General features: G+C 38.7%; 1 protein-coding gene across 3 annotated transcripts in view; it reads right to left on the bottom strand.

Annotated features, from left to right (window-relative positions):
* SHROOM4 (shroom family member 4) overlaps positions 1-18,525 on the bottom strand; it is a 289,038-nt gene that overhangs the window by 19,874 nt on the left and 250,639 nt on the right. For all 3 annotated transcript variants that reach the window (XM_077145723.1, XM_077145725.1, XM_077145724.1), the window contains one exon: positions 14,903-14,964. In XM_077145723.1, the coding sequence (XP_077001838.1) occupies positions 14,903-14,964 (62 nt within the window). The remainder of the gene's footprint in view (positions 1-14,902; positions 14,965-18,525) is intronic.

The following is an 18,525-nucleotide window of genomic DNA, read 5'->3' as shown; positions in this document are numbered from 1 at the left end:
AAGATACACTGGGAACAATATTTGTAACATACACAACACAGAGTAAATATCCTATATATGTGAAGAGCACCTACAAATCAATAAAAGGGATTAGCAACGCAATAGAAAGAACAGTTCCCAGAAAAATAAAGATGACTTACACACACAGGGAAAAATGTTCAACATCACTTAAAATGAAATAAGTGGGAATTTAAGCAAGAATGAAATAATTTTTTAAATAAAAAATTAAAGATTTGATGCCAAGGAAATTGAAGGTGTAAGGAAAAAAGTGATCTCACACACTGTTGGAGGGTATGTAAATTGGTTGCAACCCATATGGAGAGAAATTTGGGGAAAAAAAAAGATGATAAAATTCTTTGTTCCCAGCAATTCAATTTCTAGGGATTTATCCTACAAATATACTCCAACATGAGCACAGAGAGATACCTATAAGGCATCACACTGCAGCTTTGTGTGTAGTAAAAAAAGACTGGAAACAATCTAAATGCCCCTGACTAACAGGGGACTATTAAATAAAGTAAGGAACATCCAAATACAGAATACTATAAAGTTGTTGAAAATAATGCAGTGTATCTATACGCCATATATAATAATCACTGAAATACAATAAATGCAGAAAATTAAGGTATAGAATAGAATGATGTATGTAATATATTCTCATTTTTGTAATAAAGAGTGGGTATATATGCAAATGCACTTTAATTTTCTGGAAGTATACATAGTACTGTTTATAATGTATTTTTCTAAAGAGGTGTGCTGATGGTTTTGGGTGGGACTCTCTTATGTGTGTGTGTGTGTGTGTGTATAAACATATATACGCACAGGCATTATACAAATATACTTCATTTTTTTCAACTAAAAGCAAATGACACTTGAAGATAAAAGAAAAATAAAGCATAAATTTGATTATGTTATACATTTCCTTGTTTAAATCCTACAGTGGCTCCCAATTGTTTATAAACTGCAGACCCCTTAATATGATTTATAAGGCTCTTTAAGATTCTGCCACCCCCACATCTCTCTTGTCTTTATATTCTCTGTTCCCTCTGAATTAACTCTCCTTTCCTCTTCTTCTCCAGACTTACTCTTCAGATTTCCACTTAGGTATCATTTTCTCAGTGTCTGGCATATAGTGGGTGCTCAGTAAATGTTTCTTAGGCGTGGAATAAATGCAAATGTGTGACTACGGTGAATGAGAAGAGACAGATCTCACTGTTACCTTGGGGCCCAGCCTGTCATGCAAGCGGAAAAATGAGTGGTGGGTAAAGCAGTCAGTAGCTGTGCAATAGCTCCAAAATCTGGTTGGGGTGGGTGTGATATGGGACTTGTGTATTTCTTTGGGATGGCATGTTAATGGAAATTACTCATGTTTCATAAATTTATCGAGCCTCCCAACGCCATCACTGAGTTGGTACCACTATGGTACAGGAAAAGCATCACATTCCTTCAAATGAGCAGGATCGATCGAGGCTGGTGCCTTGGTCAGAACCTTTCTTTGCTACATAAAATAAGCTGCTTCTCTCAGGTAGGTGTTTCCACCAGACACCACTTCCTACTTCAAAACTATCCCTGGGCTAAGCCTCACCCCTGCACTCTAGCCCTACTCCAGCCAATTTCTAGTGCTTGGTACCCAAAGTTTGGAGGTTTTGTGGGTTATAGTAAACCCTCTTCTTTTCATTGCCTTAGCCAAGAAAGTGGCTTCCAGAATCTGAAAAAGCTCACCTACCCTGATAATCACCTTGGGGCATCTGCGATTACCTACTCCTTCATTCTGGGGGAGGCCTGAGTTTGGAGAAAAATGAAGTCATCTCTCCATCCCACCTGGGCCATAAACACTTTTGCTCTCCTGCCCCACACTAGGTCTCCCCCACCAATCCGGTTTTCTTGCCATGTCATTTATTCTTTAGTGTAGAGAAGTGATCTTCAATTAACTTTATCATGCTTATTTTTTCTCTCACCACTTTTTTTGTGTTTAAAAACATAAGTATAGTAGCCCATTAGTAAATATAAGGAATTTATGAATAAATTACCAGCATGTATTGAGGGCACATGCTCAAAAAATTCTTTCTGAGAAAGCCATATGACCCCAAAAAGTTGGAAACCGCCGATTTGGGACAGTAGTTCATAATCAAAGTGGTTCTTAATGAGAATTACCTGGGAAGGTTGTTTAAAATGCAAACTAGTGGGTCCCACCCCAAGATTGAGATTTAGGAACTCTGTGGTGGTGCCAGGAATCTGCATTTGTAACAATTACCTAAGTGACTGTAATACAAGTGATTTAGAGACCTTACTATGAGAGACAAATGTCCAGGGGTAGAAGGGATGGGAGCGTTGTGGTTTGGGAACAGAGGTTTAGGGGCAGAATTATTTGTTCCATTTAGGTTGGTTTTTGCACTGTACATCCTGCTCCCTACCACTTACCACACACACTCAGTTGCCCATTCCTATTCCTGCTTCTGTCCTTCTTCACTCATGTTGTCCTTGTCTATTTCCCCATTCCCTACCTTCATTTCCAAGGTGGGTCTTAGGAAAGTCAGGTGGTGGCAGCAATATCTCCAAAGACCCCAGCTGGGCCAATGTCCTGTAGCTGTGATAAGAAGAACCCTGTTCCATGATAATAATCAAATTTACCCCTCTTTCCCTTTCTCTAGAGCAGAGTGGAGAGAACATGATATCAGAAAGACTTGGGTCTGAATTAATTTCACTAGTTTTAAAATCTGGCTCCATAACTTAAAAGCTGCATGGTGTTGAGCAAAATATTTAACTTAGTAAAATGCATACCTTGCAAAGCTGCTGTAGAGGGTTGACTTTATAAAAAGTGTCCAACAAACATGCTGGGTATATGGAAAGGTGCTTAAAAACTGGTGGTGCTATCTTTATTGTTAGAGTGAAGTCCCTTACTCAGGGTCACTGCATTTCATTATGCAAGTTGTGCAGTGTACAACCTTCACTGCTATAGTGCTTCAGCCCTGATCCTTATTTCCATCAAGAGAGTTGGACTGCCTTGCCTCCTGATTAATGTTCAACTTGGCTCAATGGTCAAGAAACCAGGAGACCTTGGATCTTAGTTCAACCACACGGCTATTAGTTAGGAGGCCCTAATTAAGAAGGATTTTTAACTCTGGAGACATTCACTCAGTTTTCTCATCTACTATAAAGGGAAAGATAATAAAAAGCATGTTTGGGGTTCTAAAGGGCAGTGTGAAGATCAAAAGGACTAGATATGCAAAGGTGTCTTCTTCAGGTATTAAGTACTTATGTCAGCCTTACAGAATTTACTCCTGACAGTCAATAACTCCAGAGCCAGTCGAGGAGAAGAACATGCCTTCTAGGAACATCTAGTGCCCCAGTTCATGGCACTGTGACCCTATCTTCATGCACTGGGTCCTAGAGATGCAGCTTGGAAATTGCTATTTTATGCATTAACCCTAATTAACCCTGTGGAGGGTCAGACTGGACATTGCAGAGACACTTAGAACAGAACTCCAGAAAGGGGAAGGAATACTTTCAATAGGATCATCTGGGCCAATGTGTGTTCAAGTCATTCCTTCAACAAAAGCTCACTGAATATTATACTGTGCAAGATGACTAGATCAAAGGGGACCAAAAGCAACATAATTCCTGCTTTCCTGGTGCTAATATCTGAAGCAAAATGATGAATGTTGAGGCTTCCACTGAAGTGTATCAGGCTCAAGTCAAAGACAAAGGCCTCTAGATGTCTTATTTGCAAAGGGCTCTTGCCTCCTAAGTGCAAATAAATCTACAACTAGGTTCTGGAATCAAGGAAGGATTCTTTACTGTGGAGTGGACAGCGATGAGTTTCTTTAAGGGAAAGGAACTATGCTTTCATGTATGTATTTCAATTAATCTTCACAACAACCCGTTGAAGTAGGTATCATTATCACCAGTTTCTAAGACTTGTGTCTTAGAAAAGGCAAATCATTTGCTCAGCCAGTAAGAAGCAGAAGTGGTCAGACTGGAACTCACCTTGCCTGGCTCTGAGGGACAATCTCACTTAAGTAATGGGTCCTAGCGTGGGGCAAAAGCTACTTTTACCTCGCTCATCCCCAGGTGTCCATGAAGAGTTTAGCTACTTGCTGAAAAGAAGGGGAGTAAGCATGAAGACTAACCATGAGAAAAAGCTTTGTTGATACCAGTAAGGTGACTGCATTCCAAAAACAAAAGCAAATTGCCTGCCAGGCCATGGGATATTCTGTTTTCCTCTTGGCACTGGTTGCCTTTTTTTTTTTTTTTTTTTTCTGATGAATAGATTTTCCCCTTTTGTTAAAATCTTTCTTTTTTTTTTTTTTTTTTTTTTACCTAATAGTGATTGAAAATGAGAACCAATATTTGCAGAGACTGAAAAATCTCCTCCTGCCTCATCCTCAGACCTTTTGAAGTTTTCTTGTTTGGGAATTTTATTTTTAAACTTACCACAATAGCTTGGCATTCCAGGAGCTGAGCAGCAAGAGTGCACAGGTCCAGCCCCTCTCCCCTTTCCCTTCCCTTAGCAGCCAAAAGATAAGACGGCTCCAAGAGAAACAGCCACTCCCAGGTTACTGCTGAAGGAATTAGTTGCAAGATTCAGGAAATGAGACACAAGGAGGCCACATGGGGAGGGGAGAAGGGTCCAGAGAGCTTGTTCTTTTTTTTTTTTTTTTTACATGGGCAGGCATGGGGAATCGAACCCCAGTCCTCCGGCATCGCAGGCAAGCATTCTTGCCTGCTGAGTCACCGTGGCCCACCCAAGAGCTTGTTCTTGCCATGCCTCTCTGCCCCTGGGTCCAAGGAACTTCAAATAAGGAACCATTAGTCTGGAAACAACAAATGCAAAGTGCAAAGCCCTGATTCAGGAGGCTAGTGCAACATGTCCTTTGGAAATGTCACAGAATTCCTTGATTTATTGGGCTGTCCTGGGTGAAGTTTAGCTTCCTCTCACTGTTGACCCCAACTTAGAATTTCCCTTTACTCCTTTGGGCCCTGCATACTCTCACAGACATAGTACTAAGGTTATGGCTCTTGTTTACTGAGTGTCTGTCATGTGTCAAGTACGAGCTGGGTACGTGATAGACTTGTTCTCATTTAACCCTTGAGACAATCTTGTAATATAGGTGTTCTCTTCTCCACCTTATAAAGGAGGCTCTGAGAGAGTAAACAACTAAGGGAACACAAAGAGAATAAATGGCTAGGAGAGGATTACAATTAAGGTCCATCTTACGTCAACATCCACGCTTCTGTCAACAGAACAAGCTGCCTCTTTAGTGTTCCCATAACCTTCTCAAGAGATTCAATAAAAGACATTCTGGAAGTAAATAACATATTGTCAAGGTGGCAGGAAGGTTTGACATCTCCAAAAGCAATTTAGATGAGGATCTGTTTGGTCAAAGCTAAGTCTCTATTCTCTAACCCAGTGGTTCTGAATTTAGCATGCATCAGAATCGATTGGAGAACTTTTAAAACCACAGATTGCAGGGTCTCACCCCCAACACTACTGACTCAATGCATCTGGGGTAGGGAAGATTATTTGTATTTCTAAGAATTTATCAGGTGCTGCAGCTGTTGGTCTGACACTATACTTTGTGAATCACTTCTCTAGTCCATCATTATTATCTACCAGGTTTCCAACTCACCAGGATATTTTAAGGGGTATAAAGCTGTTAAAAAAAAAAACCTTTTAAAGCAAAATGCATTTTAATTATGTATATACATACCACCATGTGACAAGTGAAGACTTACAAAATGAACATACTGGAACTCCAAAATACTCTGGAAATCTTGATGCTATTTAAGGTGCTCTACCATGTTTAAGCAATGGAACAGGTAGAAAGAACAGGTTTTGGTTATTAGTGTCCTTATATATATAAGATATTGATTTACTGAATTTCAAAAGACCAAGAATACAATGGAATTAAATCATTGCTAAAGTTATACAGAACATGATTCTATCTTGAATGGTGTAAAAGGCATTCTGGGGCTCAATGATGAATGGTAGTTATTAGTAGAGTAGTTTTTTGGCAAGCATGTATTTAAACATTGAGGTTTTGACTCTTTAAGAGTGGCCCTAAAGATCCATAAAATGTAGTAACTGGCCATTTTGCAAAGGGTATGAATTTGGATCACAGGCATTACAATACTGACTTGTAGGACAAGTCACCCAGCAAAGGAGGAAGCCTAGTTTACCACTTGACACTAACACGTCAACATGGCTTGATGGGTCCCTGTTTGTTGTCAAAGCATATTTATGCAGTAACCCTTGTAGAGGGAAATAATGTGCTTCTCTGTGCATAATGGTACTGCAAACTTGCTGGTGATGAAAGTGAAGAAAAAGAAAGCTCTATGTCCTGAGCCAGATAATAAAATGTTATTGGTGAGAGTGAGGGTTTAATGTTGTAGTGATGGTGACAAATTTGAAGGTCCACAAAGGTCTGGGGATTTATCTCCTCAGAAAGGTCAACATTTTCTTCAATCTAGATAAGCAGAAATTCTACTTAACAATTAGATCAAGCACTCCTGGTAAGTAATATTGACTACCACTGGTATGGGATTTTTCCCCAAAGCCCTTGCTCTTCAACTTACCAAGTCTAAGTCAAACCAATGTTGCCTGCCTCTTCTTCAGACTTTCTTTTTTATTATAACTTCTAGCAATTTAACATGTACCTAAAGAACACCATGCTCATTCAACTCCAGCTATTTACATTCTACCAGATTACTTCTGAATTCAACATGTGATTTAGGATTTACTTTTTTTTTTTTACAGTTAATATTGTTACAAATTCTCATTTCTCTAAAAGACTCAGTGTTTGTATACCTGTCACTGTTAAATACTATATCCTATTCCATCATGATGACACACTAGATTGACAAATCTTTCCCATGATTATTTATGCACAGCACTGCCATGAATATGTTTGAACAAATTATTTTTTTCCTTTTTAGGTTATTTCCTTGGAGGTATGTTCTCAAGGGTAAAAATTCTAGGTCAAAGAGTATGAACAGTTTTGTAACTCTTGTTACTTGCTTCTAGATTGCCCTTGAGGAAGACTGAATCAATTTATGCTGATCACAGAAGCACATACTGTTTCCTCACAGCCTTGCCAAAATGGATTTCATAAATTCTGTTTATAATATCTGTTAATTATTGATAGTTTAGTAAGCAGGTTGTGATTCATTGAAGTTGTTTTGATTTGCATTTATTTACTTGCTAGGGAGGTGGCACTTTTCCATATAATGATTTACGGCCTTTATTTCCTCATGTGCAAATTGCCTGTTCATTTTTCTTGCCCGCGGATGAGGCCGAATCTGCAAGCTGACCTTCTATATCTGTATTTATTTTTTATGCTTTTTAGACAGCCAATTGTTATCAGTGAGGCTGACCCCAGACACAGCCCTCATTCTGTCACTTAACTTCTTATTACATTTTGTCGTGCAAAGGTTTTTTCTTAAACTTTTATATATTTGAATCCATCCATCTTGTCTCTGATAATATCCTCCGTTTCTTTAACAGACACAGATTTATCTTCTACCCACAGCTGGAATAAGTATGCTATTCTTCTAGTCTGCTTTCTGGAATTTACTACAGAGCAAAGTATGTGCTATGGATCTAAGTCCTCCATATTAATATCTTAACTTTCTGACATTTATTAAAGAAAGAGTGATTGTTTTCTCCAGTTGCAGCTACTTCCAGTGTGTTCTATATCTTTAAAATCATTTGAACCTGTTCTTGGAATCTCTTTTTTTCATATTTCACTGTTTGATATTTTTAACCCACTATCAAATGGTTTTGATAATTGCCGTTTCATGACAGGCTTTAATATTTGATAAGGCAAGTGTACCATTATTACCTTTTAAAATAAGCAATTTTTGCCTACTTATATTTTCAGATGAATTTCACAATGAATATGACAAGTTCTATAAAGCATCCCACCATGACACTAATCAGTACTGCATTACATCTATATATTAACTTAGAGAGCTCTGTAATATTTATTAGATTTAGTCTTTCCAACTGGAAGCAAGGCATAGGTCTGTATCGATTCATTTCTTTACTTTTCTCATTAGGGTTTATATTTTTCCTTGAATCAATTTTGTGTGCCCAGGGATAAATTAATATCCAAGTATTTAAATTTATTTTGTCATGCTTGTGACAAATCCTTCTGTGCTTCTGAAGGTTGTGTTCATCGTAGGTGGTGAAGGTTTCCTGAGAAGTATGCTGTCCCTAATAAAATGATATTCAACTTTAAAGTATCCCTTTCACCCAATCAGAAAATAAGAAATATCAACTAGGAATTCCACACTCTGCTTATCATGCGGGTGACAAAAGAAAGCAAGAGAGGCCTAGGCTGAGACTTTAAAACCCAGGTAGAATTTTAGTTTTGCCATGCATTTGCTACCCAATCCAAGAAGTAACGGGCTCTGGAATCAGATGCCTGTTTGACCTTGGGCAAGTGACTTCACCTATCTGTGACTCGGTTTCCCCCAATGTAAAACTGTGTCAATATATAGTACACATCTCATGAAGTCATTATAAAAATAAACAAAATTACTCATATGAAGTGTCTGACACATAATAAGCATGCAATAAATGTTAGCTATTATACCTTTTGCTGTTGTATTGTTAAACAATAATAGTTTTTCTGAGTCTCAGCGTCCTCATCAACAAAATGGGAATAATAAGGCTTAACTTATAAGGGTTGTTATGAGGATCAACTGTGACCATGTATGTGAACATATCCTACAAATTCTAAAGTTCTGTGAAAAGTGTAAGAATGGAAAGGAACAAGGAGGGAAGCATAGGTAAAGAGTACCAAAAAAACTTTTTTTGGCTTTTTAACACTTCACATTTATGTAGATTCCCCCCAGATGATATACTCACCATTTTTTTTCCCTCCTGCTAGTGTTAAAATCAGTTTGCATTCTCTGCACACAGAATAAACAATAGTGGAGGGAGAGAACCAAGAGTGCAGCTACCTGGAATTATCAATTGTTGCAAGCTTCAGGCAATGAGAATGGCTTAAGAATATACCTTTGATTTTCCCACCTGCATCCATCATTCTAGTTGTGACAGAAATGACATAGGAAATGCTTAAATAAAGGAAGTGGGGAGAAACTACATCAGGATTTCTCCTCTCAAAATGTCATCTCTTACCTTAACCTTTTCTAGTCCTTTTCATCTTCCCTGAGGCCTTAAACCGTGATCTGCCTCCTCCATCTTCAACATCAGTCCTCTTTCCCTTTGCTCTGACTTCTTCCTGTTCTTAAACTTAATCCAATATTCGGGACCCTAACAAAACCTTCACTTACAGCAGTGGTTCTCCAATTTTAGCACGCATCAGAATCACCTGAAGAGCTTATAAAAACACAAATTATGCTGCACTTAAAAGTGGTTATGTAAGTGAATATTTCTTGTTCTTAGGAAATGTATATGTCAGTATTATGGGTTCTAGGAGCATGATGTATGTATACACCCTGCTCTTAAATGTTTAGAAAACTGACAGATGAATAGACAGATGGATTGACAGATGTGTTGGAAAAAATGATACAAAATTCAATGTGACAAAATGTTAAAATTGGTGGATCTGGGCACCTGGAGAGGGTAGAGGTATGTTGGAGTTCTATGTGTGGGTTTTGTATTATTTTTGCAACTGTCCTTTAAGTTTGAAAATCTTTCAAAATAATCAAACAGACCAGATTTTGATTATTTTCAAAATCAGATCGCTGGGCCCAGTACAAGAGTTTCTGATTTGGAAGGTCTAAGGTGGGGCTTGAAAATTTCTATTTCCATGTTCTGAGGTGATACTCATGTGGCTGGTCCTGGGACCACATTTTTAGAGTCACCTAACTTAAACCCTATTGCCCTTTCTAACTACCATCCCATTTATCTCCCTCCTTCCCCTGGCCAACTTCTTCTTTTAAAGATTTTTTAATCACCCAGTAAGACATGAATGTTGCATTAAAAATTAATAAGAAACTGGAGCCCTCTTATATTGCTGGTGGGAATGCAAAAGGGTCAAATCGCTGTGGAAAATGGTTTGGTGATTCCTCAGAAAGTTAAACACAAAATCAGCATATGACCCAGCAATTCCTCTTCTAGGTATACACCCAAGAGAACTGAAAACACATGTCCACTCAAAGATTTGTACCTGAATGTTCATAGTAGCATTGTCCACAATAACTAAAATGTGGAAATAACTCAAATGTCCTTCAACATGTAAATGGATAGACAAAACATGGTATATCTATACAAAGAAATGTTATTCAGTCATAAAAATGAATGAAGTACTGATACATGCTACAACATGTATGAACCTTGAGAACACTGTGCTAAGTGAAAGATGCCAAACCCAAAAGCCCCCATATTACATCATTCCATTTATAAAATGTCGAGCATAAGTGTAAAACTATAAGGAAAGAAAATAGATAAGTGATTACTTAAAGCTGAGGGTGGGAAAGTGGGGAATGACTGAAAATTAGGCACGAGGGATCTTTTTAAGGTGATGAAAATGTTCTAAAATTGGATTGTGGTGATGAATGCACAGAATTATAAATTTACTAAAAAAGCATGTTAAATTGTACACTTAAAATGAGTGATTTTATGGTGTGTAAAATTGGCTGTTTGCATTTCTTCTCTATGCATTCCCCTTACAGATCACCATGCCATCTACTTTAGCCTACCACTTTACTAAATTTGCTTTCTTAAATGCCACTTGGAATTTCAAATTGTCAAAGCCATTAGTCTTCATCTCATTGTCTCATTTTTTTTCTGTGATGATGCACTGGCTTATTTCTCCTTTCCCTTCTATCACTTCAGCTGCTTATCCTTTCAGTTTTTATTTCTGGTTCTTCTTCCTCATTCTACCCTTTGATTAGGTGATTGGCGCTCGTATATCATAATACAAATTTATCTTTTTCACCAAACCAGCTCCCCTCTCAATTGCCATACCTTTGTAAATAACTTTCCCCAAGAATTATTTTGACTTATGTCCTTTGTTTCCCAATTTCAATCATCAAGTGATCTTTATTTTTCCCTCAAAAGGTCCCAAGTATTTACGAACAAATGATCTGAACATGTAGTTCATATTAGAAGCAATGCAAATATTAAACACATCAAAAATGTTCAGGTTCGAATGATGAAAAAGCAAAGTTATAATAGGTACCATTTATACCTACTGCAATTATAAAAAGAAAAATTTTAAATACGGGGAAAACTTAAAGGATGGCAAAGTTTTGGGGAAATTGGTGTCTTCAAACATTGTTAACGGTAGTATAAAACGCTTGCTAAGAAAGTAGCTTTGTGAAATCTATAAAAAAACAGCAACACATAAGAATGCTCATATTGTTTGAACTAGTAAGATAATTGTTTTTAATGAGATAATTCAAAATAAGAAAAAGGCTATAGCTATTCAAAATCAAAATGTGTTCTGCACGTTATTTTATAAAACAACAAACTATATATAATGTAATTATCCAACAAGATGGGAATGATGAAGCAAATTAGAGTGCATTAAGGTGGTGAAATATTATACAGCCATTAAAATTATAATTACTGGGGAAGCTTTACAGCAACATGAAAAATTATTTACCAAGTAATGCATAGAGGAGAAAAAAAAAGAAGCAGAATAGCAGAACACACAAAATCACATCTACATAATTATTATAATCATGCCCCCACAGAATCTCTATACTTATAGATAAGAGCTAGCAGGGAAATGAAAGGATTCCTTGGTAGGAACAGGACATGTTTTCTTCTTTCTTTAAATTTCGTGTTACATTATTTTCACAGTATAAAAATAAAAATTTCCCCAAAATGTCACACATACTTATCTATCCTTTCTGTTCCATTCCTATTGTTTCCTCCCTAATCCAGGGTCATACCCTTTCATCCCAGGAGGGCTGCCCTAATTGTTCTCACTGTAACCCATTTAGGCTGTAAATAAAGACAAATTGTCTAAAGTGGTGCTTTAGACAATCTATCCTGTCACTTACCTGATCAATAACTTTCAATTGCTCTCTGTTTGCTATCCTATCCAGTTTTCAATTCCTGTATAACCTGGCCCTATACTCCACTGTCTAGCCTTCTTCTCTTACTCCTAGTGCTACTACTACTGTTCCTCTTCTCCCTCCTCTTCTCCCTCATCATCGCAACTAATATTTACTGAGAGTTTACTGTGTGTCAGGTTTTGTCTAAAAGTTTTACATATATTAGCTAATTTAATCTTCACAACAACCATATGAGATTGGGATGCTTCCCCCATTATACAAACAAGGAAACTGATGTGGGAAGAAGGAGGTATAGGAAGCCACTTGCCAAGCTCACGCATTTAGAGAACATAATTACCTGGACTTGAAACCAGGCAGATTGACTTGAAAGCCAAAATTCTTAAATAATGGGGTTTATATTTCCAACACACTCTACGTAGTCTCCCATTTGGGCCATTACTCCTGTTGGTCTCAACACTCAGTGAAATTACCCTCCAGTGAATTTAAATAGGGTACAATAATACTTAGCATGTATTGGCCACTTACCACATCGCAGGTATTTCTTATTTAAACCGTTTATTTGACACTTTACGTCTTATGGAAAGTCTTGTGGGTAAGTAAAAGATGGGTTTGAATCCTAGCTGGTCTCTTTACTAGCTGTGAGACCTTGCATAAATTATTTAGCCATTCTGAACTCCAGAACCTTGATCTAGGTAAGTGGTTCTCAAAATGGGAACTTGTTAGAAATGCAAATTCTTATGTTCCACCTCAGATTTACTGAACCTGAAATTCTGGGATGGGATCCAGCCATCTGTGTTTTAACAAGCCCACCAGGTTAAATGCAAGCTCAAATTTAAGAACTGCTGCCCTAAGTTTAATGACTACCAACTGAGTTTTTGGGAAGATAAAATGTAATATGTATGGCTCAGCTAGGGGTACATAAGTCGTTTCACCAATGATAATTTATTTTTTACTGCTATTTAACTTTATATGAGTTAATATTCCCTGCTCAAGTTGTGGACAGACACTGTGCTTCTTGCAGGTCTTCTAAATTTCCCATCTTGCCTAGCAAAAGGCTGTACATGCAACAGGTGCTGAATGAAGTGCTTTTATTTCACTGACTGATCAGTAAGAGATTGTTTTCAACTGTAGCATAGTGTCCCTGAAGCTAGACTGCCTTGGTCTCATCAACTTATAAGCAAATAAACTAATCTGTGTGCGCCTTAAGTGGCGATAAATAATTACATGTAAAGTGCTTAGAATGGTGTGTGCCATTCTAAAAGAACATTGTGCATAAAATGTTAATTAGCGTTATTATTTTTGCATCATTTCACCCATTCACGGGTAGAAGAGACTCCATTTCTTCATTTGGCAAGCAAATAAATATTTCTTGAGCAATCTCTGTGTCAGGCACCATGCTATGCACAGAGAATAAGCTGATGAGAAGGCTCCTGAGGTCCATACACTATGGGGAACTTGACAGATCCATTAGACTAAAATGGTATTGTGCAAATCATTCCCAGAGTACAGGGGATCAAGACCAGTCATAGAATCCAACCCAGGACTTAGAAATCCTGAGCACAATGCTGAGGGATCAGTTTGAAGAGTTTCTTTAGGGATCCTAATTAAAGTAGGTCTACTGGAAAAAGTATGAGCTTTGGGGACAAACACACCTGGGTCTGAATCCTGGCTCCAACACTTACTAGTTAAGTTACATAACCTCTCTAGACCTCAGGCTACTCATCTATAAAGTGGGTAGTAAAATGGACTGCTGAGAAAAATGAATGAGATTATGCATATAAAAAGTTCCAGCCCCCAGTGACGGAAACTTAGTAGATGATCAGTGAATGCTGGATTCCTTCCTTCTCCCATTGCCAAGCAGAAAATTGACAGGTTTCCCAGACTTTGGAGTCAAAGAAAGGCCAAAATTATTCCTAACTACATCACCAATTCACAGGGGATAAGGTAGTCTCCCAGGAAGAATCCTGAACTCTTCAAGAGTCAGGAGACCCAGATTCTGTCCTTCCTTTGTGACTCCATCTGGGAGACCAGAGACACAGCTCGAATTCTTCTACCTTCCCATTCCCTCCTTCATTCCTGGAGTCTGAATTAAAGAATCGATGACATTTAGGGGTCTCCTGTACAATTTGGTCTGGGTAAAACTGGCTGAAAGTGGGTGGGTCACGATGGCTCAGTAGGTAGAGTTCTCGCCTGCCATGCCAGAGGACCCGGGTTTGATTCCCATGTGCCTGCCCATGATAAAAAAAAAAAAAAAACTGGCTGAAAGAGTATATTAAGTAGTTTCACAAAAAGAGCAAGTTCAGCCAGGTCAAAAAAGAGTAATTTAGAAGAGGGTAACCGTCTATTCCTTATAGTTACCTATGAAGTTCCTCCAGTAACGTTAATCTATCATTAGCGTGAGCTTTCCCTGGGTGCTCAATAAGCAGAGCTTAAGTTTTCAACTAGCCCTATAAAAAGAAAAGTGGTGGCACCTAAGAAACAGATACCTGTAACAACTCTGGGGCAACAGTACAGCAGTAGATGGGTAGTCCTACTTCTCTGCTCCCTTCAACTGCCCAAAGGTCACCGGAATGGCACACACAATTTACACCTTCTCACTTTTGTTTTAGTACAGTCTGGTCCTGCCTGCCCTTTTGCCTAGGCAGGGCTACCTCAGGCCTCCGAGCTGATGGGCTTAATGCCCCACAATATTGCCTAAATACTGTGTATTCTAAAAATGTCCTAGCAATCACTTTGATTTGTTCCAAGCCAGGGAGAAGGCTGGATTACATATATGGCATCAAGCCCTAGCTATAGATACCAGACCAGTTTCCCCAGAGGAAGCTAAGCAAACAGAATGCCTTCCCAATTTCTATGGAAGCCCCAGAGGCACCAACTCACCCCAACTCTCTGAACAGTCACTTACCTCCCTGACTGGTTGGTCTTCTTGTTTCCTGTTATTGGTTTCCATTTGTCCCCAGGAAATTCCTGCAAAGCAATATTTTAATAAGTTAGGGAGCTCTGAGAAGTCAGGTATCTAGATGCCCTCAAAAATATTAAGAGGTTCAGGCCCCTACAGCTGGTTCCTTCTACTCTCCCACGCAGGCTAGAGAAATATGTACCTGGAGGGCTGCCTTTTTGTCAGGAGGCTTGCTGAGCTGTTGTGGGCATGCAGAGACAGAGAGCACTCAGGGACCTGAGCAGTGTGGTCTAGAAACTCTGCATTTCCCCCTCTTTCTCTATTCCTTTCCCAAACCACGTTAAAAACCAGTTTAGCACGTTTGCTGTTTGCTCTGGCTCTTGCTTGCTCTGAGGGACGGAGGTCTTTTTATTTGTTCTGCCAGGTGAACTTGCTCGTTTTCCCTACCTCTTCCAACATAGAAAGCATCTTTTTGGAAGCCCTGACCCTTGGCGGTGGGGCGGGGGGGGGGGGGGGGGGGGAGGGAGTACTTTGAGGCTTAAAGCTTCTGCTCCCGCAACCTCTCCCACAGTGAGTCAGATGGCAATCGTGCCAGCACATCCTCGTACTGCAGTGGCTCTTCCTCCTCCAAGACCCACTTGGCAGGGGCTGAGTGCCAGATGCCACATTCCCCACGTTGTAGCAGTAGACTCTCCACCCTGTCTTTTTTCCCTTAAGGGCTATGCCTAAGCAATTATTTTTCCTCTAGCTCAAGCCGTGTATGCCATTTTAAAAAATGCCCTGCCTTCCTATTCTAGCTCCACACCTAATGCAAATTTGCCTTTGAGAATACCTTGATTTTGCATCCAGCACTCTCTACCTAGAGACTCAGCTTAGCCGAATGGGAATGCAAAATTTTTTCTAAATTAATCTTCAAAATTCTCTTTTACTCCAATGCTATTAGTTTCATTCAAAATTTTAATATCTTTGACTGAGTAGGCTTCCCTTTTAGGGGTAAGGCACCGGGTGAAGTGGAGAAAAGATCGGTCTTTGGTGTCAGATACAGTGACTAAGACACTTATTAGCTCTGTTACTTGAAGGAAGTTATGTCACCTCTGTGAATCTCAGTTTCCTACTTGGAAAATAAGGATAATGCTATCTAGCCTTGATGGGTCACCAATTGTGAGGATAAAATGAGATGTGCAAAAAGTACGCCTACACAGTGCTTGGCACATAGGAGACTCTAGATAAACATTAGCCCTGGAAAAGATGAGGTTTATTTCCTGGCTCTGGCTTTCACAGGGCCAGAGCAGTCCCTGCCTATTACTGTCACTTCAGAGCAGCTTTAGCCACTTGTGCTTGAGACTCTGGCTCAACGCCCTTTTGAGATGTCCCTGCTCTCAAAGACACCATTACTCTTTCAGCGACAGTGGGAGCCAGGATTTCCTGTCCATGCCTTGTCTAGCCCTGTGGAAGTGCTTAGCAAATAGCAGTGGCCAAATCAAACAAAGTACTGTACCAAATCTCAACCTCCTTCTCAGATCGTCAGGATCACCTCACTTCTTTATTTCCTGAGCTACTTAAGTTGCTGTAAATTTGCCTACACTCTTTGAACCAAAAAGGTAGCCAACTCCATGGCTTGTTGCAGGTGGACGTTGTGGTGAGAACTTGCTGCCCTGATGGAAGTTATACTCCTGGATCTGTGGTACTGGGGAGAGTCTGGGCTTTGTAATCTGCTTATGGAAAGGTAATGTATCACAATTAGGAGCCTGGCCTTTGAAGCTGTACTACATGGATTTAAATCTCAGATCTGTCCTTCGCTAGCTTTGTGGCTTCAGGCAAGATACTCAACCTCTCTATCTCAGTTCTCCTAGCTATATAAAACTGATAATAATAGCACCTACTTCTTGATTGTTTTGAGGTCTATAGGAGTTGATATACATAAAATACCTCGAAGACTAACCGGTGCACAGTAGGTATTCAAATGTTAGTTATCATCATCATGTTCAAATTCTGGCTCTGTCCGTCACTTGCTAGATGTGTGAGTTCTCTGAACCTCAGTTTACTCAACTGTAAAGTGGGGATCTTATTATTTCATACAATTGTTAAATGAAACAATCTGGTCATGTATTCAAAATTTACTGGCACAAAGCATGAGGGATATGTGTATGTACGTGAAAAAGTGTGTGTCGATTTCTGTTCTCCTCATAGCACTGAACAGGGGCCAATTAACTCCCCAACTGCCCCCAAGGGCCATAAAGCATACGGGATCTCAGTCATACCTCAGATAACCATCATCACAGCTGCCTTAGTCATCTGAGCTGGGTATCCTAACCCATGCTGCAAGTTTTCCTTAGTTCTGGGGTCAGTGAAATTGGCAGGGGAAGAAAGGGGTATGAAGTGGCTCCTAGACAGCCATCTAGACATCTGGTGTTTAAGCAGACCTGCTTAGTCAGTTTAACAGGCATTAGGGATGCAATGCGTTCCTCTCTCAGAAGACAAAAATATAGACATGTGATAGGCATTGCTGCTGCCGATTGCTCCAATCTGCAAAGTGCATTCTTCTTTACAGAATTGTTGGGCTGACACCTCTGCAACCATTACCTCCTCACTTCCCCCTCAACTTCAGCACCCTGTCTCTATTGTCTATTTATGGGTCCTTCTTTCAGCAAAAGTCTCTCAATCTAAGCCCAAAGCTCCCTTTCTTAAAAAGAGATAACTCTCCTTATAACATGATTCCTATCTGGCAGTCACATTTATTATTATTATTACATGTCACAATCTATTACGAGTGATATAATATAATAAATTATAATACATGATATATTTAATACATATATTTCTCTCTTAAGTGTTTGGCAGAATTCACTATTGAAGTGATCTGAGCCTGCAAGTTTTCTTTTGGAGAAGGTTTTTAACTACAAATTTAATTTCATTAATGGAAACAGGGTATTTAGGTTACATATTTCTGAGCTTTGGTATTTTGTCTTTTAAGCAATTTGTCCATTTCATTTAAATTTTGAGGGTAAAGTTGTTAGCAAATTACTTTGAAATGCATCGAAAATTTAAGATGGATTGACGGATAGAGGGGTAAATAGACAGATATGTGATGAAGCAACTATAACAAAATGTTAATTATAGAATCTACGTAGTTGGTATAGAGGTGTTTAATGTAAAATTCTTTAAATTCTTCTGTATGCTTGAATATATTCAAAATAAAGTGTTGAAGAAATAGGAGAATGTACAGAGTAGTTTAAGGGCACTGATGCTGGAGCCAGATTGCCTACATTCCAAATTCCTTCTCCAGAACTTACAGTGCCTTAGTTTTCCTATCTAAAAAATGGGAATAGCAGTACCTACTTCATAAATTTACTGTGAAGATTAAATAATGTAATGTGACAGATAACAACATGTTATATAGCATATACTGCATATATTATATAATTGTATATTATATATGACATAATATAATTTGTGATATGTTATATATATCATAATTATATAATTTATACTATATAGTTATATAATATAAAAGGGATAATGTATCATGACCAAGTGACGTTTATCCCGGGAATGTTAGGATGGGTCTTAATTCAAAAATCGAAAAACAACACAAAGACAAACAATACAACTATAAAAATGGGTAAAGA

Source organism: Tamandua tetradactyla, chromosome X, assembly GCF_023851605.1.
Source record: "Tamandua tetradactyla isolate mTamTet1 chromosome X, mTamTet1.pri, whole genome shotgun sequence".
Lineage (NCBI taxonomy): Eukaryota > Metazoa > Chordata > Mammalia > Pilosa > Myrmecophagidae > Tamandua > Tamandua tetradactyla.
This window is presented reverse-complemented; position numbering and strand designations above follow the sequence as displayed.